The following is a 17,935-nucleotide window of genomic DNA, read 5'->3' on the forward strand; positions in this document are numbered from 1 at the left end:
ATTATGAAATAAACATTACAATGAAAATGGTATATGGAGAGTAGTAATCTGCTCACTGGCCAGCAAATTGGATGGATGGAAGTGGATCCAGATTTCTCCCACCCCAACCCCTCTAAATGGCATCCAGACCCAAAGTCAAGGGGGCCTTGCAGGTGAACTCCTCTTTATATCCTGTGCTGGCACATAGTTTGGACCACAACCTGGCCTTGAGACATTGCTTTTATATTTCCCCTGTCCCTGGGGTAATTCTAAATTACATCCACCCAGCTTCAGGACAGAGGGATCCCTCTGCATGTATTTATGGAATTCCTAGATGGGGAAAGCCATATTAAGGTTTCAGAGTTGTGGACCAAGGCAAATGCTATGACCTAATACAGTTAGCAAATGATAATGCAAACCACAGAAACATATAAGGGATGGATAATGCATTTTCTGGCTGGGAAGTTACTGAAGGTTTGTTCAGAAGGAAGGAACAGACATATTTATTTTGGTGGGGTATGTTCTCTGGATTTTTCCTATAAATCCCTCACCTTGTTTTTGTATACACCAAGAATGTACCACTCTCTTTGGACCCTTCTCTGCCTCTGTATGTTTAGGAATGATCCTGCCTTTCAGTACCCATCTATGTTGAGGCCCTACATTAGAATGATGGGACCTGATGCAGAGAGGGGTTTAGCACCTTCACCTGCCCTTGAGTTAACCACCAGTCCATAGCTGTAGTCTGCATATTCTTCTCCCCGGCCTCTTGGTCCCAGGAGAGTTGCTCTCAAAACCTACTGATCCGGCTTCCTGGTGCTGGGAAAGTGTTATCAGGCATTACAGATTCCCATGATAATCCCCAGTCTCATGTAAGAAAAACTGTTTTGGTTAAATCCAAAAGCACATCCCACCATTACCAAGGCATTTCTTTATCATCTGATTAACAGGCTCAGGAGCTCCTGCTTGAGTCCCCCCCCCGCCTTAATTCCAACCCCCCGTTACCCCAAACACCCACCCACACCCCATAGCCTTATTTGTACTATCGCTTTAGAGTAAAGGAGAAGCATGATCCCAAGATATCTGGACGCAGAGCTCACCGCACGCACACTGAATCACAAAGGGCTGGCCACCTGGGTCCCCTGGAACCAGCTAATATCTTTAAAACAAAAACAGAGCACCAAAACAAACAAAAAAAAAAAGCCAACTCCCCACCCAACTTGTGAAGAGGGGCACACCCAGTTCTCCAGACCCTTTGTTATCTGATCAGAGGCGGTGAAACTTACCCAGAAAGGAGAACTGCACATATTCCTGCAATAACATTATACAAAGCTAACCATGCGCATTATTCGGTTGATGTAGATATGCACATTAATCACATGGGTGTGTGTGTGTGTGGGGGGGGGGATCCCTGGGGGCTGGGCAGATGCTTTGTCTGCATGCTCCCAGAGTCCAAGAGTGTGGTGCTGAAAGCTGAGGACGCTTTGCAGACCTGCCCAAGACATCCTCTGCCTGCTGCTGCCTTTTCTTCCTTGGCTCCGCTCCCCCCGCCCCTGCAGTTCCTTCCCTGCACCTTTAAGAAGCACATTGCTCGCCGGTGGGATGGTGTGGTAAAGCTCCACAGAGGAAGTTACGCAGCCTGGATCAGGCACCGAGATAAAAGCAACGACTGTGATTGAAAGTGATGGCAAAAGGATTTGAGCCTCAGTATTAACTTGCGAGAGCGGAGCGAGGGTGGGGGAGGAGGGAGATTTCATAAAGCTCCCGGCCATCTGCCCTTGAGCTCCAGGCGGGGAACGGGCTGGTCCTGCCCGGGAAGAGGGGGACCCGGCCAGGCGCGCGGATGAGCCTTTCCATTGGTATTTCTGGTTTTGGAGGGGTGGGGGGCGGGGAACGGGCGGGGGTGTTGGCGGTCGGAAAAAGTTAAACTTCTTTTCTCCTGCTCCGGGCCCCCCCTGGAGACGGGGGGCAGGGGGCTGACATTTCTACACCCCCCCCCGCAGCCCCTCTCCTCCCCCGCAGCCGGCCGCGCTGCCCAGCCCAGGGACGCTGCCCGGCAGGTTGGTCCTAGCCGAGGGGTGGGGGAGCAGCCTTCCCCACCCAGCCGGGAGGAGAGGACGCGTGTGCATCTGCCGCCTGGCACAGAGCTCCGGCGGCACCTCCCTCGCCGCACCGGCTCCAGCAGCGCCGAGCCCCGGTAAGGAATCCCGGGGCTGGGGGGGGGTGGATTCGGAGGTGGGGAGGGGCCCCCCGTATCGCTGAGCAGGGAGCTGCCACCCTCCGCTCCCTGGGTTTGTGCAAAGCCGGCAGGCGGGTGGGAAGCCTGCCTCGGAGGCTGGCCGAAGCATCCACCTCCCCGGGCATGAGCCGAGGCAAAAGTTAGTTAGCAAGAGGGGGCCACTGGCGGAGGTGCCCTGCCCGCTTCTTTAATTTTGTTTGAATTGTGATAGGGATGGGAAGGATTGTTTGGAGAGGATGATTTGTTACCAACCCATCGCTCCCACGGCGGCTTTTCCCGGGTGTTTGGGCAAGAGATTAACAGTCCAGCAGGTTTTAAAGGTGTGAAGTTATAGTGTGGCTTACTCCAGTCTTTTCTATCAAACTTCTCCGTCCGCCTTGCCCATCCCCTCCCCTCCCCAGCTCTACCTTGACTGGCTGCTTTGCATGCTCATATTTAATATATATAAAATAGAGCTCTGATTTGTTTGGAATATACACAAAGTAGCAGGAAACAAACAAAACCTCTCTTGGTTCTCTTCCTGGCTTTTATGAATAAAGTGCACCTATGCAGTAATTTGTTTGCCTGCATATGTTTAGGCAGCTGTTAAATGGTTTACTCTGCTCTGCTTATTGTAAAGAGATGATGCATTGATTTTTGTGATTAGGGGAGGCTTTGCAAAACTATAAGGACACATAAATCCCAAGTGCAATATTATCTGGACAAATATTTTTAAAAGCCTCACATTATTATTGATTGCACTGAACTTTCTGCAGGAAAACTTTTATGAAATTAACCAGTACCTTGGAATTTTCAGTGCCTGCAGTTTTCCTTAACTGACAGAGATGTAAGGTAGAGACTAACAGCAAAGTCCCCTGGTAACAAGCTCTAATTTCCAAACAAATTGTTTGGAGCTATTTTCCTCCACCTTCTTTCTCTAAAGTTAGTTGTACTGTCCTTGCAAAGTACACTCTTGATTATTTCTCAAGCTTTCATCCTTCTTGTGCCAAGGAAGTGGTGTTTTCTCCACTTAAACTTTTTTTTAGAGTTTCAGAATAAGTGATGCAAAGCTAGAGATCATCATATTACGTTGACATCTAATTTCCTATTTTGCCTGCTTTCTGACATTAGTCCTTGAATGATCTCAAAGTCCTTATGTAAAACTTTACAAGGGGTAAGAAAGAAAAAAAAAAGCAGCATCAATTTATGTGGAACCACAAATGCATTAAGGATAGCAGCTAAATGTGAGTGAGATTTGCAATCTTTCTGTTGGGAATATGGTTCTTCTCTGAGCTTTGCAACATCATGTGCCTGCCATATTACATGCTGAGGGTATATTTTCTAACTTTGCTTTTTAGAATGAATTAAAAGGGGGTATTATTATCCTGGAAAAGAGAAAGAGGGGATTAAAAAAGTCTCCTTGCACACAGTGTGTGCCAGTCTTTTTTTGATTTTTATAGTTCCAGGTGACACTTTTGGAAAGAACATTGAGAAGTCCATCTAGTTTACTTTCTGTACTTAATTCCAGAGCAGTGTTTTGTGACTCAAAGTGTTGTCTCGTTATTTCAATAAAGGGTTGATCCAATAAAAAAAAAAGGAAAGAGCTAAGTCCAGATACCCAGATAAAATCTAATTTTGTGTTTTTTAATACTTTGGCTATCAGTCCCTTGTGACTGCTGAGTACTCTTGAAGGAAAATAAAGAGCATTGATTCTATTTGTTCCCATGAACTACAGTTTCTTAATAATATCAGGTGAAGATTTATTTTCCAAGGACAAAACAAAACCAATCAGGGTGAAACCTGTAGTTTCAAAGATTTTTCCATATTAGCTTTATGTCATTATTTCAGAGCAACATTGTGAATTATTTCTGCAAAACATCTGTAATGTTAAAACATTGACACAACAACTATAACAAGGAGACAATGTGCTTGTTTGACTAATTGTAAATAAATTATCAGGCAGACTTATTTCCTTGGGATTATGTGATATTTAGCAAATATAACAAAACATCTAATAGATATTATAGATTCTTTCCTTCTTAAGCTTCTCCGTCTGTCAACCGTTCAAGTGCAAAATGTGTTATTTTTAAGGTTATGAAAATAATTTCTTAAAGATAACAGCATGAAGTGCCCATTGACAGAAAATTACCTTACTTGGTTTGTGTGTTCTACCGAAATCTCTACTTCTCTGTGATGTTGTTTAACAGTTGGCGGTGACCAATTTGATGTAATAATTAGGCACAGACTTTTACAATCAAGAAGACAGCTCTGATGTCAGCAGGGCTTATAGACACTTCTGTGTCACACCATTTTATTATTTTTACTAAATTTACTCAATGTAAAAATAGCATACTATTCTTTTTTTGGGAGTTTATTCAGGGCCAATGAAGCTATAACGGGCTCTCCTTTGAACAGCTAGAGATGAAGCATGAAAGATGGGTTTTCTTTTCTGCGTTCATTCATCTCAATCAGAAATCCTTCAGTCTAAGAAAGGGGGCAGGGAGGGAGATGTTAACATAGATGTATGAATCCCCCTAAAATGGATCAATGGATCTATAACCTAGAGTTTCACATAGTAACCAAGGTTCATGATAAAGCAAATACTGAACACACTATGCAGGCAAAGTCATCTTTAAATTCTGGAGAGGGAAGGGGAGTTGTAGATTCAGGTGGAAAGAGAATTAGTCATGGCTCGAGTTTTTGTTCTGAAAACAGAGTTCACACCTCTTATTATAGAACTATCTTGGGACTAATGCTGAGAGGAGTTTGCCTTATTTTGTTTTGTGATTACTTGCGATTTTTATACTCTAGTGGCAAGAGAGGAAAAGATTACACATTCTTTTGTTTAATCTGAAATGAATACTGGGAGAGGTCATTGATCTTTGTGTATTAGGAAAACCTTAAATGTTATTAGTACTTTAAATTGTTTTCATTAAATGTTATTGTGCAAATAAATCCTGTCTGTGGATACTGGACTGTGTATTTGTCTGCCTAGCTACCTTATTTATTTGCTTATTTTGTAAGACTATCAATTTGTCTGTCTATCCCTCTTGTCTGTCTACCTATTCTTGGTCCATTCTCAATCTGCTAATGACCTATCATTTCTTCTTGATATAATTTAGAGATCCATTAGTGCTATTGTTTTTTAGATACTGTTAAAAATCAGATACCCTTAAAGGAGGTAGCTACTGATACAAACCTTCTACACAATAGAACACCCATAAGTATTTTAATATGGATTTTTTTTATTAAAGTTGTATATCTCACTTACAAGCTTTTTTAAATCTCATGACTCCTAGAAAGCTCAGCCTAATTTTTGTATATTTCATAGGAGTTGTGTTCTTGCAAACCTTGTTTCACCTTCTCCCCCTTTCTTCCAGCTAATCTGTCTTTTAATTTGTTGCAGGTGGTGCTTGCTAATGAGCTCTCCTTTTCCCCTTATAATGAACAAGAAACAAGACCTCAGGTAGTTGGATGGTCTGTAGCTGAAGCTTTGGAAACTTGGCATTATCAGCCAGAAATTGTCCTATGTGCATGCCTCGTCACCAGTGCAAGAAGCAAAATAAAAAACAAACAAACAAGTCAATGGTCATATTTTCAATAAAGTGACCATAGGACAATCTGTTTAGATGGCTTGCAAAATTTACCATCCAAATTATGTTGTCAGAAAAGTTGCCCTTTAAAAGAAGTAAAGTTTAGGTCCAAAGAGTCTCCCATTTCAAGGTAACAGAGATAATAATGTCACTTAAATATTTTTTTAAATAAAGTTTGTTTTTAAATAATTATTTAAGGCACACCACAGTTTAAGGCACTTTAAAAAAAGCTATACATTGGTAGCAGATGAAAAGGTTAAAGAAAACTTCATCTAGGCTCATCACATAGCCTCTCCAATTTTTCTCCTATCAAATTTCATCACCGAATCAGAACTTGAGAGCTCTATTGATTGAGTAGAGTCACCTCTAGATATTTTCACACTGATGTAGAAGATCTTTTATGCAAAACAAACAAAACAAAAAAAACCCCATTAAGTTAAGGAAGACTTTTGACCACTGATCAGCAGTTCTGGAAGGGCTGTCCATAATTCTCCAGATCAAGTGACTTGCAGACTTGGCTTCTGTACTAAGACTTTTCTTGTCTGAATGCAGCATACAGAGCTGGACCATTGTTGTCATCTGGATCTCTTAGGCTAGGTAGTTTTTTAGATGAGAAGTTTCCATGCTGATCCTGACAGTAACCCCTAGTCCAGCAGCTGCCTTTCTTGGGACTCTAGGCATTTCCTTTGCCCAGGGACCCTGTGCTTGGTCTCGGTTGCCATGCTGCACCTGGTTGCTTTTCTGTTGCACTGTCTCCCTCTGGCCATGGGACACTATGACATTTGCAAATCCTGGGTGACCACAGATGATGGCCCATCATGGGAGTTTTATGCGTGCCAGCCCAAGGCCATGCGAATGAAGGACTATGTGACAGTGAGAGTGGATCCACCAGGAATCAGCTGTGGGGACCCCCCTGAGAGATTCTGTACTCATGTAAGTATTTGGTTTCCTTTGTTTTCCTAGTTGACGTGGTAATTAATTATGCTTATGTCATCAGGGACAGAGTACTGTTGCTCTGAGACAATGGGTAATAAGGATACCCTGGATCAGAGTGCCACTGTGATTTGGTAGTTAGAACAAGAAACTTGAAATCAGCTCTTCTATTTAGATTCTTATACTGTTCTCCTCATTGTCCTTTCTGAACACCTTAGTTTTATTCCCAACTCTGCCACTGACTCATTGTGAGACCTTGGCGAAATCACTTTATCTTCCCTCGGATCTCAGTTTCCCCATATGTGGCCTGGGAAGAATACTTATCACCGCACAGGCGTGGTAAGTAACTGTTTGCAAAATGATTTTGAGGCCTGTGAATGAAATATGCAATCAGTATTATACTACATGTCTGGCTCTCAATAGCATTCATCTTTCTTAGAAACCCCCCTGTCATATCTTTTGCTGCAACATGTAAATATCAGCAGAACAGCCTAAGAGTGGGGGATAGTGCTGTCTCACAGAATAGAATAATGAATACAGTCCTTAGATCAAAGGAAGAATCACTGAAGCTGAAGATCAATTGTTTTATCATCAGTTTGGGACGGATGATGTTTTTAGGTTACTAGGGCCAGATTTTCAAAGCTCCCACAATAGGGGCGAGATATTCAAAAGAGCTCAGTGCCCAGTGTGCATCCATCTTTTGAAAATGTCCACTTAATTAGTGCCTAATGGGAGCAGAGCACTTCTGAAAATCTGGATCCAAAGGCCTGCGTAGTTCACTGTACTCCTATGTCAATGGCACAGAATCCTAATCTCAGGAGCCATATTTTATCAATGATAAGTAGATGTTCTGTAAGTGTGCACTAGGGTGCTGAATAGAGAGGAAGGGCTATTTTAGTCCATGTAGGTAGGTGGCTTGCATGCAAGACTCCTGCATCTCAAACAGCTTCATAGTGAGAAATCCCTGAAGCCTATCCCTTTTCTTTTCTCCATCTTCAACATGAAGAGGCACCGTAGCCAGACACTCACTCTTGTATTTAAAATCTTTAACCTGTTTTCCCTTAAATATTAATCATTGCCTTTTATTGAGTGCACCACAAAGCTCGGCTGGACCATTTGATTTGTAATTCACAAGGATTACTTTGTTTAAAGAGTGCAGAGGTCAAAACAAACAGCAAAGCAATATGGTTTAAAAGTCCTTTCCTAACTATACAACGTTAGAACCATGGTGAGTCAAAAAAAAAAATCAAATCACATTTTTAAGGAAGACTTACAACAATCAAACTGTGTACTGAAGAGGCTTCCATCCCAATGGCATTGAAAGGGGAAAATTTCTTCTTTACAGCGTCTAAATCACCAGTTATTTGTGATGAGGTGGCAGTATTGTCTAGTGGCTAGAGCAACTGGCTGTGAGTGAGGATTCTCCGTGTCTATTCTCCACTCTACCACTGTCTTAATTTAAGATTAGTTAAACCACTTGAACTCTGCCTCAGTTGCCCTATCTGTAAAATAGGCAAATCAAGCAGCTCATTACTTCTCTTGAGAAAAATCAAGATTTATTGTCCCAAGAGGAAAATATTGACCTAAAGCTAACTGATGCCAAATCTTGAAAGTTCACCAAAATATGAAGCCAACATTTGTATTGTTATATATGTTCAGAGTATTTTCATTAGCAACATCTAGCAATTAAGTCCACTAATTCCAAATGTGTAACAGTTTTCACTTTTAAACTAACATTCTTGTAGGACAGATGAAGTTATAGGTCCACAAGAAAATAGTTAACTATTGATAAGTCAGTCTAGAAGCGTAGATTTCCATTTATCTGATTGGCTGCAAAGGGATTAAAAGATGAACAACAGATTTCACTGAATTCATCAGGAAGCAGTTTCTTGCCAATGTACCCTGGTTAACACTGTGTCAGACATTGGTGTTGTTGACCTGTCAGGAGGTAACTGTTAGAAATTTACCGACTCATTACATACATTTATTTAGCCAATAATGAGCCAGCATCTATTACATGTAACAATAATACTTCCTATCTTACATGATTGTTGTGTCTTAAGTAACATACCTGAACTGCTTGGAGAACCTTGAAAGCAAGGGATCTAGAAATGCAAAATATTATTATGGATTTGGTTGCACTTCTATTGCTAACTCCAGAATAAACATACCAGTCCTACTATAGATATTAACTGAGTTGTACAATCGGGATAATTTGACATTTTGTTAAAGTTTTAACTTGTATTGCAACAAAATGCACCCCTGAAGGTGCATTCCCTGAAGAACAAACAAATTTGAAACAAAAATATTTCATTGTAAGTCATTTTCTATATCTTGACAAATTATGCTCCCAGACCCACTTGTGCAACTGTTATTACAATTCATGGGAGTTAAGCATGCGTAGCTGAAGGTGGGATTAGGGTCCGATGTGTCTCTGCTACAGTGCAGTTAAATAAGTACCTGGGGGAACTGTGAACCTAGGAATTATGTAATAACTCCCCCATCATAGCCCAACGGTAAAATATTATATCATGAAGGTAGAGCGTGACACTTGAAGCCTCTTCAGTTAACGTATCTGTTCATCCTGTGCATTTTGGTCCTTTTATTTTGATTTTTATAGCCTCTTTCTCAAACTCCTGGTGCTTAACATAATTCAAAATAGCAGAGATCCCATTTAGAAAAATTGTTAACGGATCATGTTAGTTAATTAGCCTTATAAAACCCCAGCTCAAGCTGCCATTCGCCCTTCCTGGGCCATCCTCACCAAACTCCTTGCCTCTCCCAATGCTGAATAAATTCTAAAGGCGTAAAGAGGTATATGATAATGCTGCCTATAACAGTAGATAGAAATGTAATAATAAAACTTAAGCAGAGCAGCCAGCCAGCCCAATATTCAGTGGGTAGAACAATGTGCTGCTACGAGAGAAACCTAGGACAGAGTCTAACTCTTAGGACTTCTGCACCTTTGACTGGAAGGCCACCCATGGTAACTTTTCACAGCTTCTGTCATGGAGAGTGGTATATGCTCCCTTACCCTTGAGCAGCCCCTTGTGGTCAGCAGAGAGCGAGCCAGTCTTGGAAGAAGTGGTTGTTTCAGTCACAGGGCACGTGTGGTGACTTAGCACCTATTGACACAGAAAGGAGAAGACAATCTAAAGTGGGGGAATGAGGGATGTGAGCAAAGAATATGGGCCCTGTATAAAGGAGATCATGAGCAAAATCCCAGGGCTCCCCATCAGTCATTGTGGCTTCTAATCCTTAGTCGCTGTGTTCAAGAATTGCAGGTTTAGCAACTCCCACAAATGTTGTGTCAGATGCTGTATAGCAAAGCTAACTATGGTGTATGGTTACATTCTCCACACACTTTTTTCCTCTCCTGTTGAGCTGATAGTAAAATATTCAATCATTTGCTCTCCTCTTTAGTTTTTAATTACCGATGCAGAACAGGTACACACTCCTCAGAGCATGGCTTTCTAGCAGAGTAAATTTTATGATGTCTGTTTTGATCTCTCTTCTCTCAGGTGTCTTCTATAATGGCAGGCTGCTATGCATAAAGTTAAAATAATAATTTTATAACTAATTAAGCACTCAGTGCCAATGTGTGTTCAGGGCACCGTACAGACAACTGAAATAAAAATAAAATTATACACAAGATTCATAAATACATTAAAAACTTCAAAGTAGATAAAGAGGAAATGGTGATATAAACACCTGGCATTATTAAAAATGGATGTAGGAGGAGAGTCCTTCACAGGAGCTCATGTTAAGGTGCCTAACCTGCAAGATGTTGAATGCAGTCTGTGTGGTACCCTCAACTCGTATTGAAGTCAAGGAGACACTCTGCAGCCTTCAGAATCAGGCTCTAAAACTGTAACAACTCTGAAAGAGGAGTGTTTTCAGATGATATTTGAAAAGTGGCGTGTGATAGGCTGAGGTGGATATCTGGGGGATTGCAAAAACTGTACCGTCTCAGTTCTAAAGCAATTTCTATTCACATCTGGCTGCTTTTTCCACTCCACTGCGCATTCCTGCTGATTATTAAAGTCAGGGGTTTTGTTTTCACAGTTCTTGAACTTTCTCCTGTTTGTCAGTGCCCTTCTGGCAGGGTCACCTGAAAAAACTAATTGTAAATTTCATGATGGTTGGAAAGGGGTGGGGAGGGGAAGATGGATGGATGGATGAATAAATAAGAACCTGAATGAATCTAAAAGTGAGACTGGAAATTAATAGGAAATAGATCTCTTAACCAAGGATGCTTGGGGGTAGGGTGAAATTTCAGAGACCAGATGCAGTGTGCTGTCTACAACAGCTAAAACCAGATTTCAAATGAGAGAAAGTAAGAATTGCTGCTCTATAGAAAATCTTTCTATGGGTTTTTGTGGGTGCAGTAGCATGCTTCTGCATTACCTGCTACAAAGCTATTTTGTCATCAAGCTGTTGTATTGAGGGGTGAGTGGCAGAATATGGCCTTGCTAATAAAACACTGTCCAGTATCCAGATATTTTGGACCAAATTCTCCTCTGTGATATACAGAGACAGCCCCTATTGAGTATGAACTGATGAAACTGAGAAGAGAATTTGACATTTGTACTTTTAGTCTTTTGCAGACCTGGAAAAATAATTATTTACGATTAACACAGTTGTGTAGGTTTACAGTGCAACTTACAGGCACTGAAAAGACACATTCTCTGCCTTAAACCCAGGCAAATGTTAGGGTTCCCAGCTAGTTATAACAAGTGCATTCTGATCAGGGTGGGGAATGCTCAGCTACAGCCCTCGGGTAATAGAAAGGTGTGACAGCAAGGTAATGTCCAAAATTGTAATCCACGTAATTAGTTGTTGATTAATGCTACAGAGAGCTGTCACTGTGGGCTATAATACCTCCGTGGTACATGCAGCCCATCTTTCCATTGTGAATTAGCCTTTGTTTGCAGAGGTTTTGGGGGTGCCCATCCTCATTCACATGACACAGGGCAGGGCTCTTAGCCCGTATTGATGGGTCGGGGTACTTTTTACACCATCAGCATTGTTTCATCTGTAAATATAGCTTGTTGATTTTGACAGGAGTCTGTGAAAGGAAAGAACTCCACTTATTTGTTACATCTCCAGCTACATGTGACGTGTGTTAATTCCTGGCTAACTTCTCTGAATGGCTCCTCATGTTAGGTCTTTACACCACTGATTAATTTTGTTATTTCTGAAAGTTTCCCTCTTTGTTTTAAAGCCAGACCAAAATGGGGGTTGCTTAAAAAAAATCTAGTGGTTAGAGCAACTGATAGTTTAACAATTCTTGTTAGCCTGAGCCACGACTAAAATGTCCGTGTCCCCCACCCCGCAACCTCACACAACATACTGGCAGGAAATAAACAAGCCAACCTCACTGTCTGTTTTATATTACCTACGGTACTGGAGCTGAGTCCAGAAAACTGGTAAAACTTCAAGTGTGAAACTGCATGTGATGTGTTCGTGATCTCGGAGCATACATGAGCAATGACAAATACACGTATCCACTTTCCCGCTTTCTTTTTATAAGTTCAAGCCTACCTTCTGCTGACTTTAAAACATCATTGGTTTGACTCGGGGACTGGGAGTCAGAGCTCCTTGCAGTTCTATTTACAGCTCTTCTGCTGACTTGTTGTATGACCGTGGGAAAGTCATTTAACTTCTTTATGCCAAAATTTATCAGCCCAGGCACAAAATCTAGCCTCTTACTCTAACATGAAGATGATGAAATTCTGAATGATATTTTACTTACCTGTCAAAAACCTAATGTAACTACTTGGCTGGGGGCAGGGTTGGCAAATACCATTTTGTGACATTGTTTTTCCTCCCCGTCTGTAAGCTTGGGAGCACCATATTTACCAATGCTGTGGTGTTATGATACTAAATTAAACATTTTAAATGGTTTGAGTTCCTCTGAGGAAAGTGGTGGGAGAAGAGCAAGCAACAAAGCATTATTATTTCTTTAAATCAGGAGTGGAAGGTTTTCTAATACACCAGTTCCATCCATTGATCAGTATTACTTCCAAGTCTGGGAGGAAGGGCTGGGTAGGACTCTGAGTTAGGTTCCTATTCCTAATCACCTTCATCAACATCACTGATGTCAGTGTGGCATTGACTGCTGCATTTGAAATTAAGGTTGATGACTCCTTGCCTGCTGCCAGACCCCAATATGTATTAAAATTTTCCATCTCCAGCTGCAAAAGCAACCAAAGGTTATTCTTAGGTACCACAGAGTTTGAATGCTCTAATAATCTGAGAGGTCTACACCACAAAGTTAGGTTGGCTTGATTACATCACTCACTCAGGGTTGTGAAAAATGTTATGCTCCTATGTGAAATAATAAAGCCAACCTAAGCCTCAGCATAAACACTGCTAGGCTGACGGAAGAATTCTTCCCTCAACCTAGCTACCATCTCTCGGAGAGGTGGATTTACTACGGTGATGGAAGAACCCCTTTCGTTACTGTAGTAAGCGTGTACCCTACAGAGCTACCGCTGTGTTGCTGTAGTATTTCTAGTGTAGACGTACTGTACAAAAAGAGCCTGAGGTCTACACAGCAGCTGAGAGGCATGATTCCCAGTGCAGGTAGACACACACGTGCTAGCTCTGCTTCAGCTAGTGCTTAGAAATAGCAATTTGGCCCCCGCTGCATGGGCAGCAGCTTGGGTTAACCACGCAAGTACAATCCCACCTAACCTGCTGGGTACAAACTTGGGCAGCTAACTCAAGCCATCACCTGCAGTCACACTACAATTTTTTTAAACACATTAGCTCAAGCAGAACTAGTGCGTGTCTGTCGGTCTCCCAGCTGCTGTGTAGATGCACTCTAAGAGGGAGTGCATCTCCAGCCTTAAATTAGAAGTTACTGTGTAGATTGAGTTGCCCACACAAGCTTTAGCTAAATCGGTTCAATGATTTTTTAAAATGCATGAAGCAGGATTCATCTTGGTATAAGAATAATGTCCCACGATACAATCAAATCTTCTCACAATGTTGATGGAAAAACATGGTGATACAAAATTAGGCTGCCAAATGGATTTAATTGATACAGTGAACTTTCGGCTAACCCCTCTGAAGGATAGGGGAGAGGGAATGAGCTATTTTTACCGTTGTGGAAAAGTCCTATAGAATTTAATAGCATTCTATGGAAATTACTCCAAAGTTGTGTATAGGAGGCATTGTGGTCTAGTGGAAAGAACACTCTTAGTGCTTATATTCTTTCCCTAGGTAGGCTGCAGCAATGTGTGTTACTGTTAGGCACTTCAAGTAAAATTCATGGAGTTCATATTAAGGGGAAAGTATTGGGGAGGACTTAGCAGATTTTTAAAAGGAAAAGCAAGAGGTTATTTCTTTCTTTGTCAGTGGTATGGAGTTTCCTTTAAGTGGAACAAACACAGACCCAGGGCACAGGAGAATGCATGGAACTAGAGAACTTTTTTCTGTTAATAGTATTGTTATTTATAGATTGCAGTGTATGGCACTTTACAGATAATTAATACATGACAGGTTTCTGCTCTGAGGACTTTGCAATCTAAATTAGGAACTCTTCTGTTTTAATACCACCTCTGCAACTGGCTCACTTGGCCTGGTCTTGGTCAAGTTTCTTAGTCATTTTGAATCAGAAAACTGGAATTTTTCATATAGAAAATATTGAAACAAAGTGTTTGGACAATTTAGAAACTCTTTTTGAAAATGTTTCAAGACAAGAAATGCGTTGACACCCGACCCTTTCCCGCAAAAAGGTTAGGTTTCAACACATTGGCATTGTCTGAGGAAAAACGTTGCCAGAAAATTCCCAGCCAGATCTAATGGAGAACTACTGGTTTCCTCCATGCTGTCTCCTGTCTGAGCTGACAGATGCAATTGATTGTTTGAGAGAGCAGGAGCAACTGCCCTAGTCATGTCTGACCATTGCAAAAAGATGCAGATCTTATGCCAACAAATTTAAGGCCATAGGGTCTCTTAGGTTAATGAATTCATTTTCTGACCTAGTTTGTGAGCTCACTCATGCGTATACAACAGCAACTCAGCAATGCTCAAGTAAAAGAGCCCAAATTTCAGACTTGTCAAACTTATTATGCACGTGGGGTTTTCAGTGACCTCGTTAGCAGGAGTTCTTTAGAGAGTACCATTCTATACCGCCTTTCAAATTAGTGTCTTTCCCTAAATATGCAGCAACCCACAGACTTTATGCAGTTCAGATTCATTAGTGGAGATGTCCCTTGTTTATATTCAAACAGTTCAACCTGGTACACATTTTCTTCTGCTGGAAAATGTCAAAAAGCCCGTGCTTCTCATGCATCCACATGGACTGTCCATTATAATACATAAACTGCAGTTAGGTCAATCAAGTTGAAAGGTGCGGGAGGATGGGGAGGACTGTGGCTGCAGAATCCTGGCCAAAAACCACTGCAAGTAATAATATTTAACACTTATAGCATTTTCCACCTAAGAAACTCAAAGCACTGAACAGTCATTATTATTATCCCCATTTTAATGACAGGGAAACCGAGGCAGGGTTTTTTCAAGTGACTTGCTCAAGGAGAAGAGTAGCATTGTCATGATACATGTTGGCTTGAAGATATTTAGAGAGGCACCAAGGTCTAGTGGACTGAGTATAGGAAAGGAAACCAGGAGCCCTTTAATTCTAATCCTGATCAGTCTGTGATCTTGGGCAAGTCCTTTAGATTCTCTGAGTTTCTCTATCTGTAAAATGGAGACATTGATACTTCCTGCCTTCACAGTGTAGTTGTGATGCTTAATAAATTAAGATTTACAAAGTACTTTGAGCTCCTCTATAGAGGTATTAGTATTAAAGGATTTTTATAACCACTCTATGGAAGATGAACATTTTTCCTTGTTCACTGGCACTTTCACACACATTCTCTAGTTAGGGGATCTCCTCCTCCTATCCCTTGAGACATTGTCTAGCATTTTACAGCACACTAATGGGCATTTGTTTATATACTTAATATGATATTTTTTTTTTACCATTCACATGGCTCTGCCAGAAAAGAAAGTAGCTGATGTTTAGGGAAAGGAAAGGTGGGGGAGGCACAAGAAAGGAATAATAGGATTTTAAGTGGCAGAGGGGGCATAAGGTACCATGGATCTGTTTCCAACATGATCATCTGCAGAGACAAAGTTCTTTCAGAGTGTGGGGCAGAGAAAGTGCTGCTATTCTGTGACTTCACCTGGTATTCATAGCATTCATAGGTCCTGATGGACTGAATCACAGGGAGGTAGCATTTTGCAGGTTGGAAGACCAACCCTGAGAAGTTGCAGACAGTGCTAGCCTATTGATAAAGATCACTCTCATACAGACAATAACCTGTATTTACTCCACAGCATTCTACACACATGCATCTAGCCAGTTATTTCTGTGCCTACAAATAGAGAGCTTTGGGGGGGAAAGGGGAATGAATTTGTTTTTTCACAGGATACCCCTAGCTCCAGTGGAACTCAACTTTATTCTCTAACTTTTCCTGAGCAGGTTCCAAACTTGGTAGAGAGGTGAGGGAAGGTGGGAGACAGAACTAAGTATGGAGAGTGCATGCAGGTGTATGTAGCTGTGCAGACTCTATGGGCCAGATTCATCACACCTTTTGCTCTCACATATACCTGTGCAAAATTGGTCTAAACCACAACTGTTCTGTTTGTTTTTATGCACAATTTGAACTCACTTTACACCGGTGTGAATTGCTCTACACAAGGCACAAGTTTATGAAGAATCAGGCCCCATGTGTAGCACACTGATGGCATAAGACACTGATATGTCAATGTATGTTTCCGTGGGAAGGGTGGATGTGCAGCTGGATTAGTCCAGGAGATGAGGGGTGGGGGGAGTTGCATGAGAGAGAGAAATAGGTGTGTGTATACATTTTAACGGAAAACAGTTATGCATGTTTCCATCTGCACAACTACAAATTCCTTTTAAATGCAAACTAGAAAATAATCTTCAGTTGTCAGTGCTAAACACATTTAAGGAAGTGGGAATGCTCTCCCACACCCCCAGGCCCCGTGGGTACTTTACAGCTTTGTGTTCCTGTACGTTTACAGAAGGAGGTGTCTCTGTGCTCTCTATGGAGAGACAGAAAAGTCACTTTCTGCTCAGAGCATTCTTCAACCACTTTGGTGCTGCCTAATGTACCAGGTAAAGTACATGACGCCCGCATCATCTTACATGTTACTGTTTGTATTAGACATGTCCTTTTTGGAATGCTCATGTTCCAGAGGAATAGCCAACCAGTGCTTCAGAGAATGCTCCTGCATTTTACTCCCTGCACAGGCCTTGGACTAGAAGGACAATTAAATGGTTAAAGAAAGATGCCTGTATTGAACTGGTTAGAGTGTGCACCTCTGCCCTCTAGTGGAGAGACTCAGAACTGCTCCATTGTGTCAATGGCCCTATACGGCTAGCAGCTAATGAAAATTCAAATGGTAGTAATTTGGGGAAGAAGGATCTCCGTTCCGTCCCCTGTTGTTGTTAAGTTGCTGTGACCCTGGTGTGCAATGTAGTGTCTAGAGCTTAGCAGATAATTGATTTTTTTGGTGCAGTAGCTGAACCAAAAATAGTTTCATTTCAAACCAAAACTGATTTAAAAAAAAAAAAACTAAATGGTTTGTCTAGAAAATTTTGAAACAAACAGTTTGACTTTCCAAAAAAAAAAAATTCCATCACCATTATTTAGAGGAAATAATTGGACTAATTCATGAATCATTTTGGTTGCCCAAAACAATTTTTTGGTGAATTTACTATTCTCCAAAACAGTGTCACTAATGCCTGGTAGTAACAACTCTGAAGTCTGAAATGGCCATGAATGTGTGTTAATACTTTGCCTTTTAAAGAATATAATAGCTATGTAATTTTGCTGGAATATTTCTTACATAAGACAGGCAAATGGAGTACGTGCTAAAGTGCCATACACAGGAGCCATGATACTAGGCCAAAGGGTAAGAGTGGTGGTCATTCATTTCGCCATCATTTTGATATGAGCTAAGTTCGCTGCATGAAAGTTTGCAGAGAGAATCCCTGCCAGCCTTTTTAGGAACTCCATATCACTTCTCAGCTCACCTCCTCTACCCCTTTCCACCCTTACCCCTGTGTCCTGCCCTCCCCCATTCAAATTATCTAGGCCTTTTTTTACATAATAAAATATTAATGTCAGCATAGACAGTCTCTCTGCAAAGGCTGCATGTATTGAGCTTACGA

At 41.4% G+C, this 17,935-nt stretch overlaps 1 protein-coding gene across 3 annotated transcripts in view; it reads left to right on the forward strand.

Moving 5' to 3' along the window:
- Positions 1-1,876: 1,876 nt before the first annotated feature.
- NTNG2 (netrin G2) overlaps positions 1,877-17,935 on the forward strand; it is a 71,147-nt gene continuing 55,088 nt past the window's right edge. For all 3 annotated transcript variants that reach the window (XM_039506881.1, XM_039506879.1, XM_039506880.1), the window contains exons 1-2: positions 1,877-2,173; positions 5,601-6,720. In XM_039506881.1, coding sequence (XP_039362815.1) covers positions 6,508-6,720 — 213 coding nt within the window. In that variant the 5' untranslated portion in view covers positions 1,877-2,173; positions 5,601-6,507. The remainder of the gene's footprint in view (positions 2,174-5,600; positions 6,721-17,935) is intronic.

This window comes from Mauremys reevesii, linkage group 19 (genome assembly GCF_016161935.1).
Source record: "Mauremys reevesii isolate NIE-2019 linkage group 19, ASM1616193v1, whole genome shotgun sequence".
Taxonomy (NCBI): domain Eukaryota; kingdom Metazoa; phylum Chordata; order Testudines; family Geoemydidae; genus Mauremys; species Mauremys reevesii.